General features: G+C 40.6%; 1 protein-coding gene across 1 annotated transcript in view; it reads right to left on the reverse strand.

Annotated features, from left to right (window-relative positions):
• The window catches only part of PTPN14 (protein tyrosine phosphatase non-receptor type 14), a gene marked incomplete at both ends in the record, with an annotated part of 71,062 nt that extends 50,746 nt beyond the window's left edge, over positions 1-20,316 (reverse strand). Inside the window, 2 exons of the mRNA XM_081998232.1 lie at positions 12,308-12,477; positions 20,143-20,316. Of these exons, the coding sequence (XP_081854358.1) occupies positions 12,308-12,477; positions 20,143-20,316 (344 nt within the window). The remainder of the gene's footprint in view (positions 1-12,307; positions 12,478-20,142) is intronic.
• Positions 20,317-23,922: the final 3,606 nt, after the last annotated feature.

The following is a 23,922-nucleotide window of genomic DNA, read 5'->3' on the forward strand; positions in this document are numbered from 1 at the left end:
GCATCATTTGGCCTTTATTTTGAAACCGTCTACTTTATGCAAGTATTCTTTCTAGTTTATGGGCAACAAGAGTTTATTTTCTTTTTCTCTTTCTTCTCCTCAATTAAGGAAGCAAAAGGAAACAGCTCTAGTACCAGCATGTCACTTGTTTGATACTAGAACTCCATAGGCTTGTTTATTTTCATAAAAGTGTTTTAAAATATGGGCTATTTTTAGGCTAGCAAATTACTTCTCACGTCTCTTCCATGCTGCTACAAACCAAGTGCTCTGCTCTGTGCAATCTACCAGTTCAGAGGGATGCCTGTATATATAACATTTATACTGATGTAATGTAACAACACAGCCGCAAAACTGAACTGCATCCACTATCACACTCACTGAGTGCTTCCAGACCCTAAATATTCTTACCTGAGGCCAATCCCAATGGGAGACGTGGCTACCACCACCTAGCAGCTCAGAATCAAGCCCTTCCATGCAGTTTGAGACCACTGGAAACACCAAAAAGACAATGTAACAGATGCCCTGAAACACTGCCAGTTTTCCAGGACATAGTAGCATTCCCATCTGAAAACAATATTATCCTTACAAATTTTTTATGTTCCTCCTGTCTCTGCTGCTGTTTGACTTTAAGGTACAGGAAAACCCCACCAACTACTGTAATCTCTTTTCTCAGTGCTCTTCCTGATGCTAGCAGTAAATGGAACAAAGAGAGAAGACATTTCTAAAAAGCTATCTTAGCTTTAAAGAAGTTTACTCTTGGCCTATGTGCGCCAAGAAATACAGAGCTACTTCATGCCCAAGTTTAGTGACAGTTAATTTAGTTTAAATTATCTTTAGTCTTCACTCAATGCAGAACACCATGAAGTCTAAATGAAAGGAACAATTCTGTTTTACAGGAAAGAAAAAAATCCCTCTCCTTGCTTTCAGCTGTGTCTGGTTTAAGAAGATGACAATACACCAACAACCTTCAGGGAACAAAACCCATCAAAGCTGATCCTGTTGAGAGTCATTACAACTGCCACTACAGCAGAAGCTTCTCCACTAAGTTTACAGAAACCTCCCGACCAAAGCTCAGTCTTTGCTGCAGAGAGAAGGTGACCCCTGTCCATCGTGGTGACGGCAGCATGCTCCCATCCATCAGGAAACATTAAACTTGTCAAGTCTACAGAGTATTATTTCTGTTTAAAAATGAAACTTTAATAAAACAAAGTCCATTTTTTGTTTGTCATTTTCTATCTCTACATCCTATCTTAAGCCTGACAGTCCTTGAGAGTAAGTACCTTAGCTGAAGGTTTTGTGCAGAGTCTTCAAGTGTGCGTAGATCTAGCTGGGCCATGTTGTTAAATACAACTTCTTCTGACAAATCCTCCAGCTATGTAAGCAGAAGCTTACTATCCATATGCTCATTCTTTCACCTTAAGACAGTCTGCAGTTCAAAGCAAGCAGGACTCAACTTTCCACTTCATTCCAGAAAGTAAGGTGCATTTTTCATGAGGCTGTTCTACTACCAATTACAGCAGGATTTAAAAATCACTTTTCAGCACTATTTAAGATAACCTGCTACAAACACAAAACAAGGACAGGGACACATTCAGATCATACAAGCAGACTGTTTTCCATAAACACACACAAAATGGGTACTGTTAACAATACAGCTAAGAATATACAACCATATGTGTGTGTGTGGCACTGGGAAATCTAACAGAGGAAAGCCAAGGACCAAGAAGGACAGGATTTAAACAGAAGAGAACTGATGCTCCAGGTTATCCCCGTGGTCCAAATAACACAAGTGTTTATCGCCAAGAGCAGTGGGGACAGCTTCCTCCCAGGCTGACAAACAAAAAGCGGTAGATGTGACTCATCAAACACGCAGCTCTTCACTGATGAAAACAGAAGGCCAGATTTCTAGCCTCAGCACCATTTCAACTGTCAGATATCACAGAATAAACATACAAGTCACTCAAAAGGTTTGTGTTTCCTTGCAGTAACACGGAAGACTCTCTCTCCTGCATGAGAAGTTGGTTCGACCTCCAATGCAGGTTTCAAAATGCTTCATTTATTTCCTTCTCTTTAAGGATCATAATATGTCCTAAGTACCAGGTTCAAACAGTTCCATGGACTTCAGCTCTTCTTTCTAGAATTAAGGTTCAATCATGACTGTCCTATGCAGTTTAAGACACATCCTTAACATGGTGGTTTGCAGCCGTGTCCTAATCATCAACAGTGGCTTCTTCTGGTGACCAGGAACAGGACACGAGGAAATGGAATGAAGCTGTGTCAGGGGAAGTTCAGGCTGGACATCAGGGAAAGGTTCTTTACCGAGAGGGTGGTTGGTCTCTGGAACAGGGTCCCCAGGGAAGTGATCATGGCACCAAGCCTGTCAAGAGTTCAAGGAGCATCTGTACAACGCTCTTAGTCATATCACTTAGTTTTAGGTAGCCCTGCACAGAGCAGGGGATTGGACTCAATGATCCTTATGGGTCCCTTCCAACACGAGATATGATTCCTCCTCTGTCCTGCTGCACATACCTACATTTTCTATCTATCTGACTCTGTCTGCACTTCTGAAATGGATGGATGATTAATGTATTGTCATCTCCGATGTTTCACAGGCCATGAATCAATCCCCATCAAAGCCATGCTAGAATGATACTTCTTTATTTGGTAAAGCTAGGTGCTCTTTTTCCTTCTGTTTTTTGAAAGTTACAGAGTACTTGGAGTCATACCTCTCATGCCTTTATGTCCTTGCTGTGTTACCAATGTAGTTTTAGATGTTCAAAACAAAACTCAAACAAGTCCCAGACTGAAATTCATATCATTACCTCATTTCAAAAGCTGCAAAGTTTAAGGAAAACCCTAACATACTCTATAAAAATCACAAGCATGGACAATAAAATTGTTACATCATTCTACCCATGTGCAGAATTTTTTCAAAAGAATTTGAATAATTTCTCGTTCCCCAACTATGGTAAAAGCCATCCACATTCCTCACCCCCCAGCAGGAGTTAGCAAGAGCTGCTCAGTGTCCAATGCAAGCTCAGGCAACCCAACCAACGTACAGGTTCAGCAAGTGTCTCCAATAGCACATGTGCCCAGGTGGACAGGAGAGGAAGGTACAAAGTGCTTTTTCCCCAAGTGCAAATGTCTCCACCAGCATGGAGGTGGATCTTTACCATACAAGAGCAGAAGCTCAAAATGTAACTTTTGCTGACATTTAAAAGGGCCCGGTAGAAAGTCTAGAGTACTGCAAAAATATCTGTTCTACTAAAATTGAACATGCAAATAGTTCCCATCAGAGAACGATATGTAAGAACACGTGACTAATCCCCAGAACATGAAATAAGTATTATTTCCTCATGATCAGATGTAAACGTGATACTGCCTAATGCCAAGACATTTCTGTTACAACATTTCTAACCATCACAGCCACTGCCTTCAAAACACACTAAAGCAAGAATGCAGGCTGAAGTATCCCACACTGTATTTATAGTTATGCAACACTATTTTTTAGAATTGCTACATATGTACTGCCCAACCACACACATGAAAACACATTCACTTTCTGGTCTAAAAGCACAGTATAATGTAATAGATTAGATCTAGGCGTCAACAGTTTCTTAAAATATCTGGCACAAAGAGCTCAGCTTTCAATAACCAACACACAGAGAACAAGCTCCCCATTCACTGAAGAAAGTCAGCTGGGAGAAGGGTTTGCCCTCCTCAGCAAATTATTTTATAAACAGGGAATTAATGTTGAATCTTAGGTCTGACTTGAAGGAGTTCTTATTTTTAAGTCAAAGTTTAAACATCCACTAAAATACATACCCAAAAAGAACCAACTCAAGAATATTACTGAAAAGCAAAACAACATGTATGCTGCAATAATATGAACACAAGAAGACCCAAGCAAATACTGCACATTATTTGTTGTTGCTGTCCTCTAAAAACAACATTAAAGCTAATTAGGTATCAGCTTGTTTACAACAAGACAGGCTACAAGCCTAATGTGTGTTTTTTTATGCTGCAGTAGCCACTAATATTAAAAAAAGTCTAATAATTAAAACAAAACAATAAAACCATCAAAGGAGCACCAAAATGCAAATAAGCCAGACTGTCTAAACCTGGGTGGCCACCCAGGACTCTTAAAACTCATCCAGCTTGTAAGCAGTTCCAGAGTTGCTCCCCTGCCTGGGCTACGTGAGCTCCTAGACAGTAGCTGTGGAGGGTGAAAGCCTTGCTCTTTAGTCCCAAATTCCTGCAGCTGGAAGAAAAAATAGAAAAGGTTGACACTACCAAGTTGCATCAGGACCCATCCACAGTCTTGTCCAACAGAAGAGAGTTGGGGTGCCTGGGGGTTCACAACTGCCTCAAACTAGCAAGGAATCCCAGAGCTTGCCTTTCTCCCAGCCTTGGGAGACATAGTGGAATCATTTTCCACCATGTTGCACTCATGAGAGACGATCAGCACCAGGACCATGGTCAGGCCTGGGACCTGTAAGGTTAGGCGGGCTGGCAACTGCATTCTAAAACAAAATAGGATTCTGTTACAACAGAAATTTCTTTGCCTTCTGTCAATTTATAAAATTTCAGCTCCAGAGTTCCTGCTGCTTCCTCTGGGGGACCCCACCACAATGTCTCATGAATATGCTCATTAATAAAACATTTACATTGGTACTTGTCCTAACTCTTCTTTTATTGTGTTTCATGACACAGCACCTACCTACAGCACTGTATATTAGTTCTTCAATTAAAAAAGAATTAGTACTGCCACATATAGGTCAGTTGGCACCCCATGCCACTTCACAGTTGCTCCTCACCATTCCCCTGTAAAAACTATCCAGTAATTTGACTCTCCAAAACATTTAGCTGAGAAGAAAAGGTTTGACAGGAATCATGGAATGAAATTATCTTCCATTTCTAAGGCCTGCTGTTCTGACAGAACATCCCGTGCTTTTCTGTTCATTTGATATGACTTCCATGTATAGAAATCATTGTCTTAATTCATGTGAATCATTTAAAATTACAGTGTGTTGACCTATAGCTCTCCATAAAACAGAAATATGATATAAAATATATATATATATAATTACTGTTAGAAGAAAGGAGCTATAGTGGTTTATGCTATGCAAGGATCCAGCCCAATAGAAGAAACAGAGAGAACCAACACAGGCTTTTTAACAGGAAATAGTTAAAAACATGGGACTGTTCTGATCATTAATACCATATTTGTTTGAAGAGAACGGTCTCACTTCTTAGTGAAGAGATGCATCATCCTTCCAGCTGGGCAAGCCACATAGCTCTTTCTAGTGCCAAGAGAGGGCTACACGTCATGGCCTTTCCCGCACGGTGTGATCAGAGCTGCTCCGTAAGCATGGTGCTGACTGGCACACACACAGCAGTTATGACATTTCCCAGAAAAGAGGGCAATGAGAAACTGGTGCATTTATTTAACTGGAAGCTACGCAGCCTGCTCCTGGGTACCATCTTTCCAAGAGAGCAGGCATGCTCTTAAAACATGCGCTGGGAAAAAGTACACCATAAACATGAAATAACGAAGGTTATTGGGAAGAGACAAATTTGGACAAGGCAGTAAGGCTTCCATTGCCTGAAAACCAAACTTTTTTCCACTCAGTTACACCAGTAATACTGAATAGTTAAAACCTGACTTAAATGTCCAGGTGCGAGACACCAAACTCTGGCCCTTTTGTTTTTTTAAATACTCCACCTTCCCACTTGCCATGTACCACTCAGTTCTCACTCATTTGTTGCCCCATCTAACTTAATCACACATCTCTCTTCTTCTCCCATCCTGCATGATATTTCTCTGTACTTTCATTAAAAAAAAAAAAAAAAATCAAGTGTTGCTGAATTTTTAAGAACCATCAGCATTAAAAAAAAATCCTACAGGTCTACCAGAGGCATATTAACAAGAAAGGCCACACAGCCTGTCACAGCCCATCACTTGAGGCAAGCACAGTCAAGGCTGTCGTCCTGAGCAAATCAGATGGTACACATCGCGCTGTTTTTTTCCTGACACACTGTCATATGGAAAATAATCATTTTGGGCAATGAGATCATCACAGTGCTCAAATCAACTACCATGAACTCAAAGGTACACACAGAGACTTTTCAGGCAGCCACAAGCTGCAGGTGTGACCAAGCATGAAAAGCAAAGCAGCCTCATGTATCTGACAACCTTAATAACCAAAAGAGTTCCACATCACCGAGCTTGCCACAAAACCACCCTGGTGCAGAAGGATATGTTATATCCAGCCTTAACACAGCAATTAAAAGCACCGTCTGAAGACCACAGTGACTGGTACAAAACTCCAGCCGATTGTACTTGTATTAAAAGCTAGCAACATCGGAGCATGTGATACTCGAGCTTGTTCAAAGTAAAGCAAAGCAGACTAAAAGCAAAGCTAAGCTCAAGTAGGCAAGACATTTAAGAATGGGGAAGGAAAAAAGGTCCAGAGTTTATTAAAAAAAAAAAAGGTAGAAAAGTAGAACATTTTTCCCCGTAAATATGAAGCAGTCAAACACTAATTATTTCTCCTCTACTTTATCCTCATGTGTTTTAAAATAATCATATAGTCCTAAGAGTCTGTAGGTCTGTATGTTTTTGAAGAATGCCTGTTTAAAAATTCTTCAACTAACACTTGAAGAAAAATAAAGAACGAGAAAGGTGGGGAATTGTGAAGAAGTATTTCCTTAGAAGACAAACAGGAAAAAAACCAGCTGCAAGAAACGATGAAGAAAAGGGTAAGGCTGCAAAACAGCAGAGAAAATAAATGTTCACTTAAAGGAGGAGAAGTTTGAGGCTGATTTTTCACAGGCCCTCCAGAAAAGAGGCCTGGCAGCCACAGGCTCTCATTTTCCACCTGCAAACACATTCATTCCCACACTCTGCAGGTGCAGCAATCCCATTCCAAACACTCTTGTGTTTTCTTTCACAGGAAAGCTGTACCGCACATTCTTGAGGGAAAATACAGAGCTGACAGCTAAACTTGGGGCAAAAGCCCAATGCAGCACAGTGCAGATGCTGGAACGTGTCCCTCCCTACACAGTCGTGCATACCAGACCTACCGTACAGAGCACCACGGGGACCCAGTCCCACTGGTGGCACCCGGGCTAGGAACTGCTCTGGCTTCACAGGATTACGCCCCAATCTACAACAGCACAAGCACCACCAGATATTACTGGGTACAGAGCACATCTTCCAGAAAGAACAAGAGAAAACCAGACCAAAGCACACCTTCATTCCTCACAGGAGGCACAGCAGTGTCATGTGTGAAGACAGAGATACTGTGGGGGAGCAACTGTCACTTCACTTTTCCCCTAGAACTGTAAAAAAAAAAAAAAAAAAAAAAAGGGGCCATGGATTGTCTGATACTTGTGCAGAAAACAGCATCGCACCCACATTTTCAGAAATGAAAACCCACAAGAGTGTGTGGGTTCTCTGTTTTTGGAACAAGAGCACAGTGAAAGCAAGCTTGTTTACTTTAGACACTGTACAAAGACTTTTTTTTTTTTTTAAATAAATGGTTGAAAGGATGCCTCCCCTCTGACAAGTTACCAGAAAATGAAAGGCAGATTTATATTTCTAATCTATGCAAATATCTACTCTACAGAGCATCACAAAGACTGCTTTATATCAGACAGTATGCAGATCCCAGGTGTTTCAAATACGCCAAAAGCATGCACAGTATCTCCACCTGTGATGGCTGCTCACTCTGAGAACAGCTGGATGACTAAAAAGAGGTTGTCTAAGTAGCCTTCCATGAAAAATGCCTTTTGCTGGTGTGCCAACCCCCATACTCCTACCCAAATGGCTCCTGCTGTAGCTGCCATCAGGAGAGGGTTTTTTTTGTTTGGTTGGTTATTTTATTTTTATTTTGGTTTATCACAAATTCTTCTACAAATTTTTAAATCACAGCAATTACAACACAGTGAAGCTCCTACTGACACCTTAAGAAATTATCATGGGGCTTTAATTCATAATTCCCCCTGGAAAATGTCTGTGGGACTGGGTGCAGGTAGAATGCCAGGACTAGAGGTGCAGGGAGATGCTGGAGTCACTGAGATCTTGGAGGAGACGGGATTAAATTCAGGGGATATGTACAGATGGGAGCCTCAACCCAAGACAAAAGAAACAGTAGATAGAGTAGGGAAAGAAGAGGACTAGAGGATAGGAAATAGCTCTCCTAGGAGAAGGCCCAGTGCCAAGAGTACAACACCGTTACACTGAAAGGAAGGCAGAGCAGTACCGTTGATTTCATTGCCATCACCAGAAAGAGAAGACAGGTACTCTACAACTGTCGTCGGCTTTCTGTACATTTCCCTAGGACATCCACAGGAAGCTTCTGTCACAGGTCAAGAAACATGGCTGTCCTGAGAAGCCTTGCCACTTGTGCTCAAAATCACTAACCAAACAAGACTGACGATGTCCTGCTGGCACTTCTTACCATGTCCCAATGCTCCACTTAACTTTGAGGAGGAAAAAAACCCCACACCACTGATGTTTGCATCTTTAAGCAACCACCAATTTTATAAAAAATAAAAAAGTCACATACAAGCCACAGAGTCAGATCTGACCTACTAAAATGATTAGTGTGTCCCCCAGAGTACTCTTTGCTTTGTCTTTTCTTGCAGGCCTCAGAGGTTGACTTCAAAGAGCTGTTAGCTGAACAAACTGCTCTGACAAATTTGTCTTTTCATTTTCTTTCCCAAGGATCCCACAGGCTCTTCTTTCTCATACTATCAGAAATACCTCTTACAAATTGACTACAGGCATCTCACATTAAGTCATGGATGTGCTTGTGTTTGTAAGACAGGTGCCTGCAGCTCTACAGGTCCTCAGTAACCAGTTACATGGCCAACCCAAGTAACCCATTCACCCCACCCAGTCACTCAACACGCATCCACACCTTTGAAATTATGAGGTCATTTGGGCACAAACTGAAATACAAGACATTCTTTCTAAATATAGAACCTCCTTCTTTACTGCAAGGGTGATTGAACACAGGAACAGCTTTCCCAGAAGGTGTGGAGTCTCTCCATACATGGAGATATTCAAAACCCAGTGGGACAAAGTCCTAGAGCAATCTTGTCTAGTTGACCCTGCTCTGAGCAGATATCTCCAGAAGTACCTTCCAAACTTGACCATTCTGCAACTCTGTGGTTAGCACTGCTACTTGTGTTTAGCTTCAGCAAGTCAACTGACACTCCCACATCGTACCTCTGAAGGACAGCACTGACTTCTTACTAGATTACTATTTCACTCCTCTCCCAGCATGTCACAGGTTTCCACAGAGTCTATTCACCACTGCGCTTGGAGCAGTGTTACTCACCCTTATTTCTGCATTCACATTTGGCTTGCACAATACAGGAAGTTACCAGCAAAACCATGAAGAGCTCCTGACCACTACCAACACCTGCAGGCAGCTAAAATCCAGGAGCCTGCAGGCATAATTAGCATTTTAGACTTCCAACAGTAATGATAAAATGTAAAGAAGTTATAATTTTAGAGATAAATTATTATGGCTTCACCTAAATACAAATTGTCTTATTTGTACAAGGATTCCTCCTGTTGGTCCCAATGACCAAACAACAGCAGAACACAAAATGGTCCACAGATTGTTTTGAAGAGTCAGCTGGTCTTTCAAATAAAAATTATTAAGGAACACTGTCTTAGAGACACTGACCGACCCAGAAGTAATGCTCCTCTCAGCCAACAAAACCTAAAAGCCTTGGATCACTTTCCCTCTTCACGATGACAGCACATGAGAGGCGGGGGGCTGCAGTCACTGAAAGCAGGTAGGAACATTTGATTTGGGACAAATCTCTCAAAACCAGCTATCAAGCCAAAGTCTATAATCCTACAGATCAAAGGCGGAGTTAACCATCTCAGTAAACCAATTCCTTGTTTTTTGAATACTTGTGGATTATGTAAGTGTTTGCTGAAGTATTCTCAGAAGACTAATATTCCTTGAAAACGATAAAAAATCAACCCTGGAAATTCTGAAGTCTACAATTAACTAAAAGCCTAAACTGAGAGATGGGTTTCACCTCAAGCTCTAAAGATGGCCAGGCAAGCTCAGGGCTGGAGATGTTTCCACCAAGAGAACGTTACAAAGGTAATAGGTTCACTGCAAGCAGTGCTGTCACTAGGTTTGCAGCTTCAGCCTTCGGTGATGGTTTTGTTTTGGGGTTGGTTTGTTTGTGGTGGTTCTGCAGCTTCCCAGAAGCAGATGAAGTGTCTGATCACAAGTTTTGTATTTACGACAGATTTATCATTTGTTTGTAAATATAGGTCAAATACATAGGCACTGGGTGGGCAAGCCTAGTGCCTACCTCACCATCACAGGTAATCGTATCATGACCAAGCCTAATCCTCAAGGCAGCCAGTCTCATATTCAAGACAAATGTTTAAGCAGTTTACCAAGAGCAAACAAAGAAAAAAAAAAAACCCCAAACAAAAAAACCTTACAACCCTCCATCTTCCCACCTAATCACACTTCAGACTAAGCCTTTCTCCACTATTTCAGAACAAATTTGTTTCCAATGTCCCCACCACTCATTGCTTCAAACATGAGATTTACTGCATCTACCTAGCACAGTTGAAGCTTTGCTGCCATCACATCATCTACAGTGAAGCAACTCCACAGCGAGAAAAAAAAAAATATCCTAACAGGCTATTCTGTATGTGAGATCCATTAGTAAGCTGCTGGTTTTGCTCCAGCCATTTAAAGAAATGTAAGAGGCACTTATAAGACTGCAGCTTATGTTATCACTCACTTCAGAAAGAAAAACAATTCAGCAGCCACTCCAATTGAGAGTGCTGTGAAGTTCAATTGTCACTGAAATGTTTTGTGATTACCAACCTGGGCAGAATGAGTAAATACACCTCTGCAGGTGAGCTACGAATGAGCAATCAGCACTGCAGGCTGCAGCTTGAAGAGATCATAGCATCCAAGTAGTTATGACGCTTCCGTGCACACAACTAGGCACAACCAGGCCGGCATCGGGCTGACAAGTGAGCAACAGAACATTTCAGACATTCTGAATGCATGTTAAGTAATTCTGAAGGAAAAGGTATGAGCCTTCCCTCTCCCGACGTGTACAAAGCAGAAACACACAGAGACAAGCACTGCTGTTCAGTCTATTCCCAGGGAAATTTAAGTTTTGTGATGTTTTCAGCCCACTGTTTGGCAAGAATTCTGCATATACTGTAGTCAAGGGACTGCTTGACAGCTGTCATTTTAAGAATCAAATCTGTTGCATCCTACCAAAGTCAATTCTCCAACATTAAAAAAAATCCTTTAAAATACACAGCCTGCAACATAAAAAAATGCTTCATATCTTGCACACCTTCTAGAATTAAAGCCACTCTTTCTCCACTAATTATACATTTTTAGACATGACGACCACGTGGTGCATTTCAGGTTTGCAGCAACAGAACACTTTTTTCAGTGGGGAGGCTTCTGCCACCCTGTAGCCCTCACCCACTTATTCCAGGCTTTACCCCCAGTTGTGCTGATGCAACTTTACCCTAGACTAGATAAATGAAATAATTTTGGTTAAAAAGAAAACAAGCCCACCCCTTTTGGGGTGAGGTGGGTGCTTTTTTTTTTCCTCTCTTTTTTTATTTAAATACAGCACAGATGTGCAAAAACCACACAGTGATGTGGTTTACAAGAATAGCCCCCGAAAACAGTTGCATTGTTACAAGTGCAGCACGGGGCTCTGAATAAAAGAGTAATTCCCACTGAAGTTGTTTGCAAAGGTGCACTCTGATCATAATTAAAGGACTAATACCCTTTAACAATTTTAGTCCTTTTGTGAAGCATAAGGGGAAAAATCAGGAGTGGGATGGGCAAAAACCCAGAAAAGATGCCAAAGTTCACTTTCAGCAAAGCACAGGTAAACGTAAGAACAATAAACTACAGCTGTATATAGAGGTCCCTTGCCTATGGCTACCATTTAATCAGTAGGAGGTTGCAGAAAAACAGTATGGCCACCATGGTCCCTTTTAAAATTTATGTCAGTTTTTTAAACATATATCTACCATTCCCTTTTTGTTCCTGCAATTGGTCATGTCTAATCATTCACCAGTACTGCTTTCCCCCACCCCTCTCAAACAGATATAATCAAGTGGTGACTTCTCTCACTTTTTCCCATCTGGGCAATCATCAGGAAGGGAAAGAACCAGATGATACCTGAGCAAGTATTGATTCCCAGAAACAGAGCAACTGTCCGTTCCCTCCCAGCTATATCACAACAGTGTGAACAGAGGGAAACCACATACCTTGTTACCTCCTGCTGCAGTCGGGAAACACTGGGCACATAGAACATTACCCCAAAGAAAAGCAAAGGCTCATTGGCAAATTTGTCCAGCTGCTTCTTCAGAGGCTTTTCCAGTTCAACCCAGCGGGCTTGCTGGCTCTTGCTGAGAAACCAAAGGCCGAAGTAGTGTGTCTAGATAAAGAAACAAAATGGTGTCAGTTTACCTTTCCCAGCTAGATCACACGCACAGATGAGAATACGAACAGATGGAATTGTGTATATTTTTCCATATGCAAAATCAAAAGTAATTTGGTTTTTTCTGTTTTTTTTTTTTATTTTTAGGATACTCTTGCAGACAATGACAAATTAATACTGCAATATAATATACTTCATGGAGTGCTATCTGCCCCTTACCATCTCTCCCAAATGCATATTGAAGAGCTCTATCTGACATTACGGCGCAGGTGACATAAATGATTTGCAGAAAGTGTCTGAGTCTTCATTTTCTTTTACACCTGTGCCTTGTGAACAGCCAGCAAACAAGAAGTCTGAACCAAAGCACAAAGGCTTCGTGAGACTTTGGACCAGGCCCACTGCAGGCAAAGGACAAAGACTCCAACTATAAAAAAAGAATGGAAACCCACACACATATGCCAAAATGTATCTACCGATACCAGAACCGTTTACCCAATATGGAACAGGTTTACTTTTTTTTTTAAATGCACACAAGGTTTTTAATTGACAAGTATTACACTTAAAATGTGCATCTCACACACAAGTTGCTTGCTCTAGGCTCTTACATAAATACGAGGTTGAAAACCTCAGCTATTTCCTATCCCGTGTAAATCTCAGTGGCTGTAGTACCTCCTGTATAAGCCACATGGGACTGTGGCTGGTGAAAGTAATTAACAAGGAACAACGTTCAGAACCAGAGCTTCAAATACTACAAATTGGTAATAAGCAGCTGAAGGAATAGGTAATCCATCATGAAGGATTCTGTCAAAAAGCCCTTAAATCACTGTATTGAACACACTGATCTACTACTGCAGACAAATGCATACTATAATTAACAGCAAGTACTACAACTACAGACCTGAAGAAAAGGCGAAAAAAAGCGATCACATTTAGCAAAGGAGCTAATCCATCAGCTGCTTGGAAATCTGACTGTAGCCCTAATTGTGAAATTTGTATCAAAAACTTTTTCTTCAGCATTTCAGCTGAGAATATCTGGAGATTTCCAGCAGTGCCTTCAATATAAAATACCACTCTGTACTACACTGGAATGAATGAAAAAAAAAAAAAACTGAGAGAGGTACTTTTGTGGACACCAAGCAGATTTAGTATCTGAAAGTGGGATTGTTACTATTTCTGCGTATTTCTCATTTTGTTTCAGTAAACATTCTTGGTGTTTAATCCAACTGACTCCCTATTCAATGAAAACTTTGCAGTAGTTTCCATTGGATTAGATTAACCCTAAAACAAATAAAATACTTATTTTGTTGTTATAGCTTCACTTACCTGGGCAACACCCCTTCCACAGGCAGTTACAATCCTTTATAAATAGCACCACATTTTAAATAAAGATACTTGAGCCAAAGAATAGAAAAACCCCTATTTGCTGTTTTATAAATTTTTCATTTGCAATTACTTTTAATACATTCAAAAAGTTTGGCCTATAAATCAACCGTCAAGATTTCACCAACTCTGTTTCCCAGACGTTCACGGTTTTAAAAAAAAATTCTTCAAAAGTAGCAGACCAATTGCAACTATCACACTTTGCAAAAGCCACCAGCAACGGCCTGTTTCACTTTGGTAAGGATACTTCTCTAAAAACCATTGCACATACCATGACTTAGCATACAACACAAGGGCAACTAATGCAATACTGAAAAATTAAAATGCTTAGAAATGACAACAAGCCAGCAGGAGCAACACTGCTCCAACTATTTTATAGCTGAGGGCATGCCAGAGAGAATCATATGCAAAAACTCTGAATTGGAGTGCAGGTGTATTTACTTTAGGGTCTCATTACGTACATATTTTCAACTTTGGAGAACATCCAGACTAGCATTTAACTAAGGCGATAACTAATTCAACTTGATTCCTCAGTTAAGCCTGATGAACCTGCAGTATAGCTTGAACGCTGCTCAGTCCTTTCTCTTTAAGCTCAGTTTGACAGAGTGAAGCAAGCTAGTTCTTTTTTTGAAGAGAATCAATGTAGTATTTCCTTCTAGACTTTAAAGGCATCTTCAATACACCAATCAATCCAGGACACAAATAAATCAAGAAGTCAGCATCTCCCATAAGATAAACTTAAAACACCACTAACCAATTCACTGATACGTGTCTGCTCTCCTTCTGTAGTCATCACTGGATAAAGAGTTCTCACTAGCTCACCATGATAATAATTAGATTAAAATGAAGGTAGGAGGGACAGTGGAGACAGCAAAGGAACTCATGTGAAGGCAGAAAAAAGCACAGTGATTTTATTACCTCATAAGGGAAATCCTTAAACGCACAAACTCTTGAAAAATCACTGCAGGGCAGCTCAACCTCAACAAGAAACAGTGCAGAGCTGTGAAAACAGATCTTCCATATTACTTTAAAAAGTAAACATTCACATTGCCTAGGACCCAAATTTGCCATGTCAAGTACTTGTAAAACGTCTAGCAACTAAGATGATTTGGAGTCTGAAGTCTAAAAGAGTTATTCAAGGGATTAGGGGTATTACAATTAAAGAGCTCCAATGAGCACAGCCCCTCCCCTTTGAGTGGGGGCAGGGGGACAACTAAAATTTAGATTTGCTACAGTAGAAAGGCTCTTTAAGTATGAAATCCAGAATCTTGAATCATTTCCAAGGAATACAAGTGAAGGGAATGCAGTATTTAAGCTTCTAGACTACAGCAGATACAGTGGACCGACCACGGCAGCGTACATTTCACACAACTAAAAGATGACTGTTTTCCTGGAAAGCAACCTGGAGAGGATTGAGCAATTGCAGATGAAGTACGGGGACTGTAGAGCAGAGCTCCAGTCACAAATGCATGCACTTTGGAGAGACAACCGACACAGTTACCTGAACATCAAGCTCCCTGTCACCAGGAACCTTACTTCTTGAAAATACTAGCTTTTTTTAACAGTGGGGAAGGACTTCTGCAGCCTCTACTGTGAATGCCTGAAGATACTCTCTCTCCTAGGAACATAAGCAATTCCCAAACAGGAATGGAGGAACATGGAACTGGAAATGGCTGGACTGGCAAGTTCAGGATGCTATGACCAGGCATATGACTGTCCAGAAGGCCTTACAGAATCTGAGTCATTGCACATGGACACTCCAGTTCATAAAATATTTTTACAGTACAGACACCCCACAAATTAGATGAGGGGATATAAAAATGGAATCTTTTTCTCTATAAGCAGCTGATTGAAAACTAGGCTGATTCCAAAAGCTGGTCTGTTTGCCCATCTGTACAGAGTGAACCACTCACATTCGCCCCAGTTTTCATGGAATAAATACCTACACCTACACCCGGCAAGCTCTGAAGTAACACAGGGCTGCTCTAGCAGGTACATTAGCAGTCAAAGTGGCAAAGAAAGTGGATGATGCTTTCACTTAAAAAAAAAAAAAAAATCCTTCTTCCAGCCACAGTTGACAAACTGGTGATACACACTGAAGGAAAGCTTCTCATAATGCTAAATGTATGCACACACGTCCATTCTGTAAAGAGCTTCAGTTGCTAGTGCTTTTTATCTGCCTAAACTGCAAATACATGAAAAGCGCTGTTAGAAAAGAGTTTACATGAACTTCCTTTAAGTTTTTAAAATTTGCCTTACCTACCACACATGACTTCATACATGGTACAAGGAAACCGGCTTACACTCCCCCAGGAATCGCAGTCCTCTGCTAAAGCAGCAGACAAGAACCAGAACACCTGTATGCCCCAATGACAATACGTGAAAAGGCGATCCCTGAAATACGGCGAGTCGTAAAACTGGATACACAAAACCTATACTGAGAAATCTTAAAAAAGATGACATGATACCCCTGCCTTCATGTCGGGCAAATAGAGTAGAATTGTCAACAACAGGAGATGACAGACACTTGCTAAACCAGCAAATCTCATTCGGAAGGATCCAATGATACAGGCTCAGTGTTTATTAAAGCATCTCGTTAAGCGGCCAACTAAATATTTATCCTTGAGAAAGAGGCAGAGTTCCAGCTCCTCCAGGCAAAAACCATTAAGCGCTGCTATCCCGGGGCACTCGCACAGAGGGGACGGCACCATTTGTTCCTAGAAGGTCTCTTGTCCAAGCACTGCCTGAACGTCCAGCTTCACTGGCAACCAAGCCAAACTTCAAGGCAACCTGGCTGCTGAACACAGGTTTTCAGTCATGCTGTACAAGGAGGAAACACCTAAGGCACAAAAAAAAGGTCAGAATGGCAGCAAACTGCCACCCCTGCGCAGCGGTCAGCGTCCGCCTGCGGTGCTCAGCCCATGATCCTCCTGCCTGGGTTTGGGTTTTGCAGCGCCGTAGTGCTGGAGGTACCACCGTGAAATTCAGCTCAGAAGAATAATTTTGGTTGGAAAGAACCTTCTCGCCACACCCCTCAACCTTACAATACATCAGAACTTTCCACCTTTAAACTTACTTTACAAAATGAATTAAGGAGAACAAAAAGGAGAAAGAGACATAAAGTCTCACAACAGATTTGTACACGTTACTCTGCTGTTTCAAGCAGGTTCATTTCGTTTCACTTGAAGAGAAAGATGCCACTATATTGTGGAAAAAAATCCTTTTTACAATCTGTGCACATACAAGATTAAAAAATTACGTTTCTGACCTTGTCTTTCCTCTTTTTCCCTTCCTCCCCTCTTCTCATCTTTACTTTTTAGAAAATGTTGGCATAAGAATTCATTTTATCGGAACCGGTAACTGTTCAACAAGACAACCTGATGCTTTGTCAAGAGCTTTGCTGAAAAGGATAAAACCAGATTTTACAGTAGTTACATGGCTACACTTTCTACTGACCTGTTCCTGAACCCTGACTCAGTCAGGGAGGGAGTTGCATTCCCCAGAGATCAAACAGAAATACGCATGATCCACATTCAGTCATGTGTGGTATAATGATTGACAGTCCTTCACAATACATACAATAATCTCAAACAGTTTTGCTTTTTAGCAGGGTGCGTTTGGACAGTTTTTTGTCTATTTCTAAGAAACTGACTTGAGTGAAACATGGATATATTCCTAACACAAAGGGTAAAAGTTGGGGTACACCTGGGATTTATTTAAACTTAAGATCAAACTAAAATGTGAAACAAAAGTTGATCTTTACTTTTAAAAGAGCACATATTTTTACCTGAGACTGCATGGCGAAGACAAACAGGATTTTAGTGCTGTTTCGTAAGCATGGTTTTTAATGAAGCTTAGTTTCCTCCTTACTTGTACCTCATAGTTTGCTGATTGGGATTTCTAAGAAAAGATATATTCCCACTGATGTTTTTGCTGCGTTTGGGGAATTTAGAAAGTCTCTCTCCAATATGGACATCTGCAAGGATTTTCTCTTCAGTACACTTAATGGGCTTCTCTCTTCTACTCAGCTATTGAGTTGCACAAATCTTGTAGAAATGTGAGCTTTGTCGAAGTATTTTTGACCCTTCTGTAGAATTCGATTGGCCACTGAGTTAAAAAATGATGGTAAGCCTAGAGAGGGAAGGGGACAGTCACCAAATGACTGCATCAGCCTTGTTTCCCTACAAACCATGGCAAGAAGACTAGAGGGGTAGAAGAAGAATTGAATTTTGGGTCTGAGGGAAAGGACAGCACCCAGCATCAGGCACCTCCAAGCTTGATAGCTCCAGTTATTCCTCATGAAAGGAACAAAGAGGTTACAGGGAGACCCTCTCAGAGTTGAAAGAGGTCAGTAATTCTCTTCTCCCCTAAACATTTAAAGCAGCAATGGATGGTACCAGAATCAATCAGAAAAAGAGATTAAAAAAACCCAAACAACTTCTGTCAAAAAATGCTGTACTGATGAAATGTGAACTTTACAAAATCGGTTCAACGTTGCCAAAACTTTGTTTGGAAAAAAAAGCGGGGAGGGTGATGAAAGAAAGGAAAAGTGTTCCAACAACATCAAAGCATTCTCTTCTGTGTTGTTAAAATATTTTTTATCTTGAAACACAAACTTTTTGTGCTGACATATTTCTTTTTGCATGACACAAATAATTTTGAAAATGAAAAAAAAACCAAAAGCAATAGAAAACCCCTATGAAACTGAACACTAACCAAAACAACTTCCTATGCTACTCTACTGTCCAATCTCTTTTCTCTGGAAAATTTTGAAACTTCAGGCTTTGTTCCAAAATGGAACAAAACACGTTCTGAAATCAGAAAATGCTTTGTGGAAAAGAATGCTAACCCACTGACGGAGCTATTGTTCACAAACACAGGTGGACCTCCAGACAGAATCATTAGGCCCCAGACTTCTGCTGCGCCAACTAGATAAGCCCACAAGGAATACGAGGAGCATCACTTCATTCATTTCACTCCTTTCTGCACTGGAAGAAAAGGGAAGGACCTAACCCCTCTGTAAGGACACCCAAAGGCATCATCAACAGAAAGAAAAAGAAGAAAAAAAAAAAAAAGGAAAAAAAACACACAAAAAAGTAATTACTGTGAAATCTTCATCTCTAGAAAGGAAGGGGGAAGATGATTCTACTCAAATCCATCAGAAAAAAAACCCCAAGTATGAAAAGTAGCTGTATGTATTCTGAATCTGTGCCCTATTCCTGCCTGCACATTTTGCTGCCTATTCTACAGACACACACACACACAGAGCAAGATTCTTCTCTCATTCTTTATCATTACTGATGTAGAAAAAGAAGTATTTGTTTAGTTTTCATCTGCACCAGTTATTTGTATGCTACCTTCCTACTGCCACCATTACAAAGGGCTCTGGACCAACAAATGGAACACACTGCAAGATTATTAGATTTCCCAGCTGTGTTTACAGAAAGCATCAGCCAGGACAGTCGGATGATAACACAGCAATTTAATTTCCAGGCAATGGTTTTCAACTTGTGATTTGCAAAAGCCTAGAAGCATGCAGTATACGTGTAAGGAGTCTACAGAAAGACAGTTTATTTGTGGCATGTACGTTGGAGAGATATTTCTAAAAAAGGCCTCAACACTATTAAAATAAACACTGAACTCTAAGGTAAGAGGTAGAAAATAAAGGATTTCAGTCTTCAATAAAGTAAGACTGGGTTTCTTCAGCCTTGTCAGAAGGACTGGGAATGTAAAAGAAGCCTTTCAAGAGTTTCAGAAGTGAAGTATTTCAGTTAAACAAAAGGAAGGAAAAAACCACCATCCTCAAACTGTGTTACTAGTTGCTCCTGCTAGTTACAGAGTTGTTGCCTCTTTCAGTATATAAGTAACAAGAATATATTTCTATGAAGGTGGATATTTAAAAGCCAGTAGTCTCCTTCCCACTGGCACAACTCAACCAGCGGTGTTCATGAAACCAGGGTTACGTTCAGATAAAAGTTACTGTAATTTGGCCTTTGGTATCCCAGTTCAGAAAGTAACACCCATCGCTTTCTAAGAAAAGAAGAAACTTCATCTCTGTGTTACAAAGAGCTCTCAAAGCTATGATGAGTGAGCAACAGCACAAAACCCTGAGTGCCGTTCTGCCTTCAGTTTTCATGCAACCAGAATATGTTTGTCCAAGCTCCAGCTGCTGATCATATCTGGCCAGCTCTGAGAATAACATGATTCAAACGAACAGACTGCCTGAGCTAAAAATGTGTCAAATTATACAGTGACAGATGGTCTTTCCCGGGTTACTCTTACCTCACGTAATTCCAGCCTCTGAGCGACAGCTTCCAAGCACTCCTGCCCCGTGCTCTCCACGGAGAGGGTACACTCGATCACATTGCTGTCCAGCAGACGGATCCGTGTCACAAAGCAGTTCTTGCTCAAGACGTTGTAGCGCCTGGTCCGTCGCAGTTTCAGCCCGAAAGGCATGGCTGTTGGCTGGGAAGGTCGCCCCTTCCCTGTACTCTTCTGAGAGTTATCAGCACACTTGTCGACTTGCCTTGAAGGCTTCTTCAGTTGGCACTACTCTCCTCCAGAAATGGAGGTAGCTGTCCATTCCCAGGGCAAGCTTCAAGGGATCCCTGGAAAATACATACCAGTAAGTAGAGTTAAGTGTGAAATAAGATGTTCCTAAAGATCAGCTGAAAAGAAAAAAGCTTAAAGGAAGAGAGTCACATTTAAAACCATAAAATAAACACCTCCACACACAGGATTGCCAGGCACTTACTACATCTCCCAAAAGAACACCTTACACAAAAAATCTTTCAAAATTCTATTTTGGCGCTGTATTTAAAGCACAGATTTAATTGCAAAGCCTTTCTTTGAGAAGCTCAGTACAAACAGTAACTCTACAGGGCACACATCCAGAGGTGCTAATTCTCCCACCATTACCCCCACCACAGGGGTCTATAACATAATCTTCAAGTTAAGTTTTGGTGCCCTCAGGCCGGCTTTGAAAGCTAGCTTAAAAAGCTAAGGAATAGAGGCATTTAAAAGAGGTGTGATTTTGAAAGAAGAAAGCCTGGCTGCAGTCAGCAGGAAATGCAGGCGCTCAGCACCTCTGAAAAATCAAACCTAAAGTATGCATGTGAAAGGCAAGAAGCATCCGAGCCATTTCAGAGAAGGCTCCTCTGAGGCCATCTCTGACGTTTTGCTCACTTTCAGCTCCAAAGCAATTCTGCATTTCACCCTTTCAGGTGGAATGAGTAACTGCAAGGAGCAGCTGTCAGAGACCAGGATAAAACCGAGTGGGAGGAAAAGAACACATATTCTAGATGTTGTTTCTAATTACTACTCCCAAAATTTATCAGGGACACATGCAACTGTTAAGCCAAAATACAAAATAGACAGAAGAACTAGAGATACAGAAATAATGATATTTAAGAAGCTATGATCCTCATCTGCGAGAGCCACCTTTTTTTTAAAAAAAAAAAGTTTAGTTAGGAGCAGGTTCAAGTGAAACCAAAACAAACTATTCGCACTGGCTTAACCAACTTTAACATGTCACTTTCCACATGCAGAGAAGAATGAAATAAAAAGCAAATTACTTGCTACAAAGCCTTCCTGGTTTTGTTTGAATAGTCTCGAGAAAGAGATGGAGGGACACTAATGCTGGCATTTAAAAGTCCCTTTCTCTTAGCAAATAGTACTGCAGACAAAAACTATCTCCCATTTCCTTGCTTCTTAAGAGAAGCAACAGAAAGCATGGCCGGCAGAGTATGAATCATTTAGCTGGATGTGACATTTCAACCAGACAGTACATTGCTCACATGTATTCATTTGGCAAAGATCTGCATGAATCAGTCATTTTCACTTTTACTGAATATAGTTGCTATGGAGATTATTAGAAGCAGAATGATTGACCACAATGATTATCATTACACTAGAAACATAACTATCACATATTTGATAAAGTGTATTTTCCAAAGCCAGTATATCTTGGCATTTATTTGGGGCTTAAAGCAACACAAAACAAAACAAAAAACCCCACACAAACAGAAAACCACAAGCAAACCTCCCACTGGTTAGGTGTGCAACTACCCTTATAGTCTAACTAGCTTTACCAGAGAAAGGCCTAGAGACTTTGAGAAGGGGCACGTGCTATTTGACTAAAGTGCAAACAAACTTAGCAAATTAGCTGCCATAATTTAATTGCCCATTTCTAACTTTTGTGGGTACAGGCATAATGTATTATTTTCACATGATTGCAGGAGAGCTGTTACACCTTGCATCACTGTAACATCAGAAGCCTTCAAAGACACGTGAATACACCCTCACAACAACCTGACGAGGCAGGGAAGTGTTACCCATGACTCACAGAAGAGGAACTGAAACAAGCATTAGGTAGCTTGTCCAACACCACTCAGGAGAATGGCAGCAGATCTATGTACTAAGACACACGGACCAGGCTAGTGCTTTAACCCTTAGCCAACTATCTGGCAATTACCTTGCCTACCAACCTATCCAAAACTACAGCACGAAGTTGAGACCTAGGAAGAATGGAAGGAAATTGCAAAGAAGGAAGGGTGTGGAGGACTACGTCTTATCAAGAACAGCGTTTTTGTTCAGTCTCTGGCTTTGCAGATTATTCCAAGTCAGACACATGGGAAGTTTTATCTAGCCAATTAAATTTAAAAAAAAAAAAAAAAAATCTTATCTTGCATTACTGTTAGTTGCACACATTTCCCTGCAGAACATAAGCCATCTTCTGTACAGTTATTGCATAATTAATAGTAGCCTAAACATGAAATCTATGTTAGTGGAAGAAAAAAAAAAGTGATTGCCCTTGCTCACCAGGCACATTGAACAGTACAGGTATCACAGAATAAGGCATCCCAGAAGACTTGTGTGCAAACACGCTACTCTGGAATAAACCCACCAATTCCCATATAACAGAAATGTCCACACAGATTGCAAATGAATTGCTCTACGTTGTGTCATATGCTCAGGTATACAAGGCCAATATTTCCTCCATGCTTCAAGAAGTAGTAAAGTAAAAGGAGTTTTTCCTCAATTCTGCCAAGGGCAATCAGCCAGCACAATTTTCTAAAGACGCAGACATACAAATGGGTTAACACATGCACTTTGTGTAACAGGGTTTGGGTTACTTTTTCATTTCACTTATATATACATGAATGCCTAATGACAGCTCTTTCACACAAAATGTCACACTTAAATTAGTTCCCAATTAAAGAATGAATTGGGATAGAGAAGCTGGGACAGCTTAAACCAGCTCCAACTGGTCCAACCTGTAACATCTATTAATTCTCAATTCAATGCATATGGCTAACTTTTCTGTTTACGCATCTACTGGATGTTTGACCAACCTTCCACTTGGGTTTTCTGTTAAGTTGACACTCAGAAAGCTTCTGGTAAGCTCTCTGACAAAGATCTCAAAGGCCCTGGTCACTTACAGGTTCCTAAAGGAAACAGTGTATTTAGCATCTTTATCTTTGTATAATCTTAAAAGCATCAGGAACATCCAGTTTTATTCACAGTTATCTTGTAGTTAACTAAAAAAAAAAGGAGAAGACTGGAGTTAGAAAGGTTTTGGTCTTCCAAGTGAAGGATTATTTCATTACAGGATCTCCTTTCCTGGTTAAAGGGTTGCCAAGGAGCAGTAACATCCCTAACCAAATTAATCAAACTATGCAGGTGTTCACCATACTCTCCTCAAACTCAAAATCACACTTTCACTGCAATTAAAATAAAATATAAAAAACCTAAAGCAAGCCTCTAAAAAGCTCATCAGATAACCATGAACTCATTCTGCTTTTAAAAAAGGGTTTCTTTTAATAATGTTTCAGGTGTGAAAGAGACAGACATGACATCTTTTGAACTGACATCATCTATTTAAGGATTTATTTTTCTGGAAAGAAACTAGACTGAGCTCTTTACAGCCCTTGGGTATTTCTCCTCTTTTCTTGTTGTTCTAGGTTTTGATTATTTTGGATTCTTTCTTCCCCTTCCCACTGTCATACTTCAAATTTATGTATCGATTGCTCTCCGCGAGTGAAGCTTACTCTAACAAGCGTG

This window comes from Phaethon aethereus (genome assembly GCF_964289735.1).
Source record: "Phaethon aethereus genome assembly, chromosome: 3".
Taxonomy (NCBI): Eukaryota; Metazoa; Chordata; class Aves; order Phaethontiformes; family Phaethontidae; genus Phaethon; species Phaethon aethereus.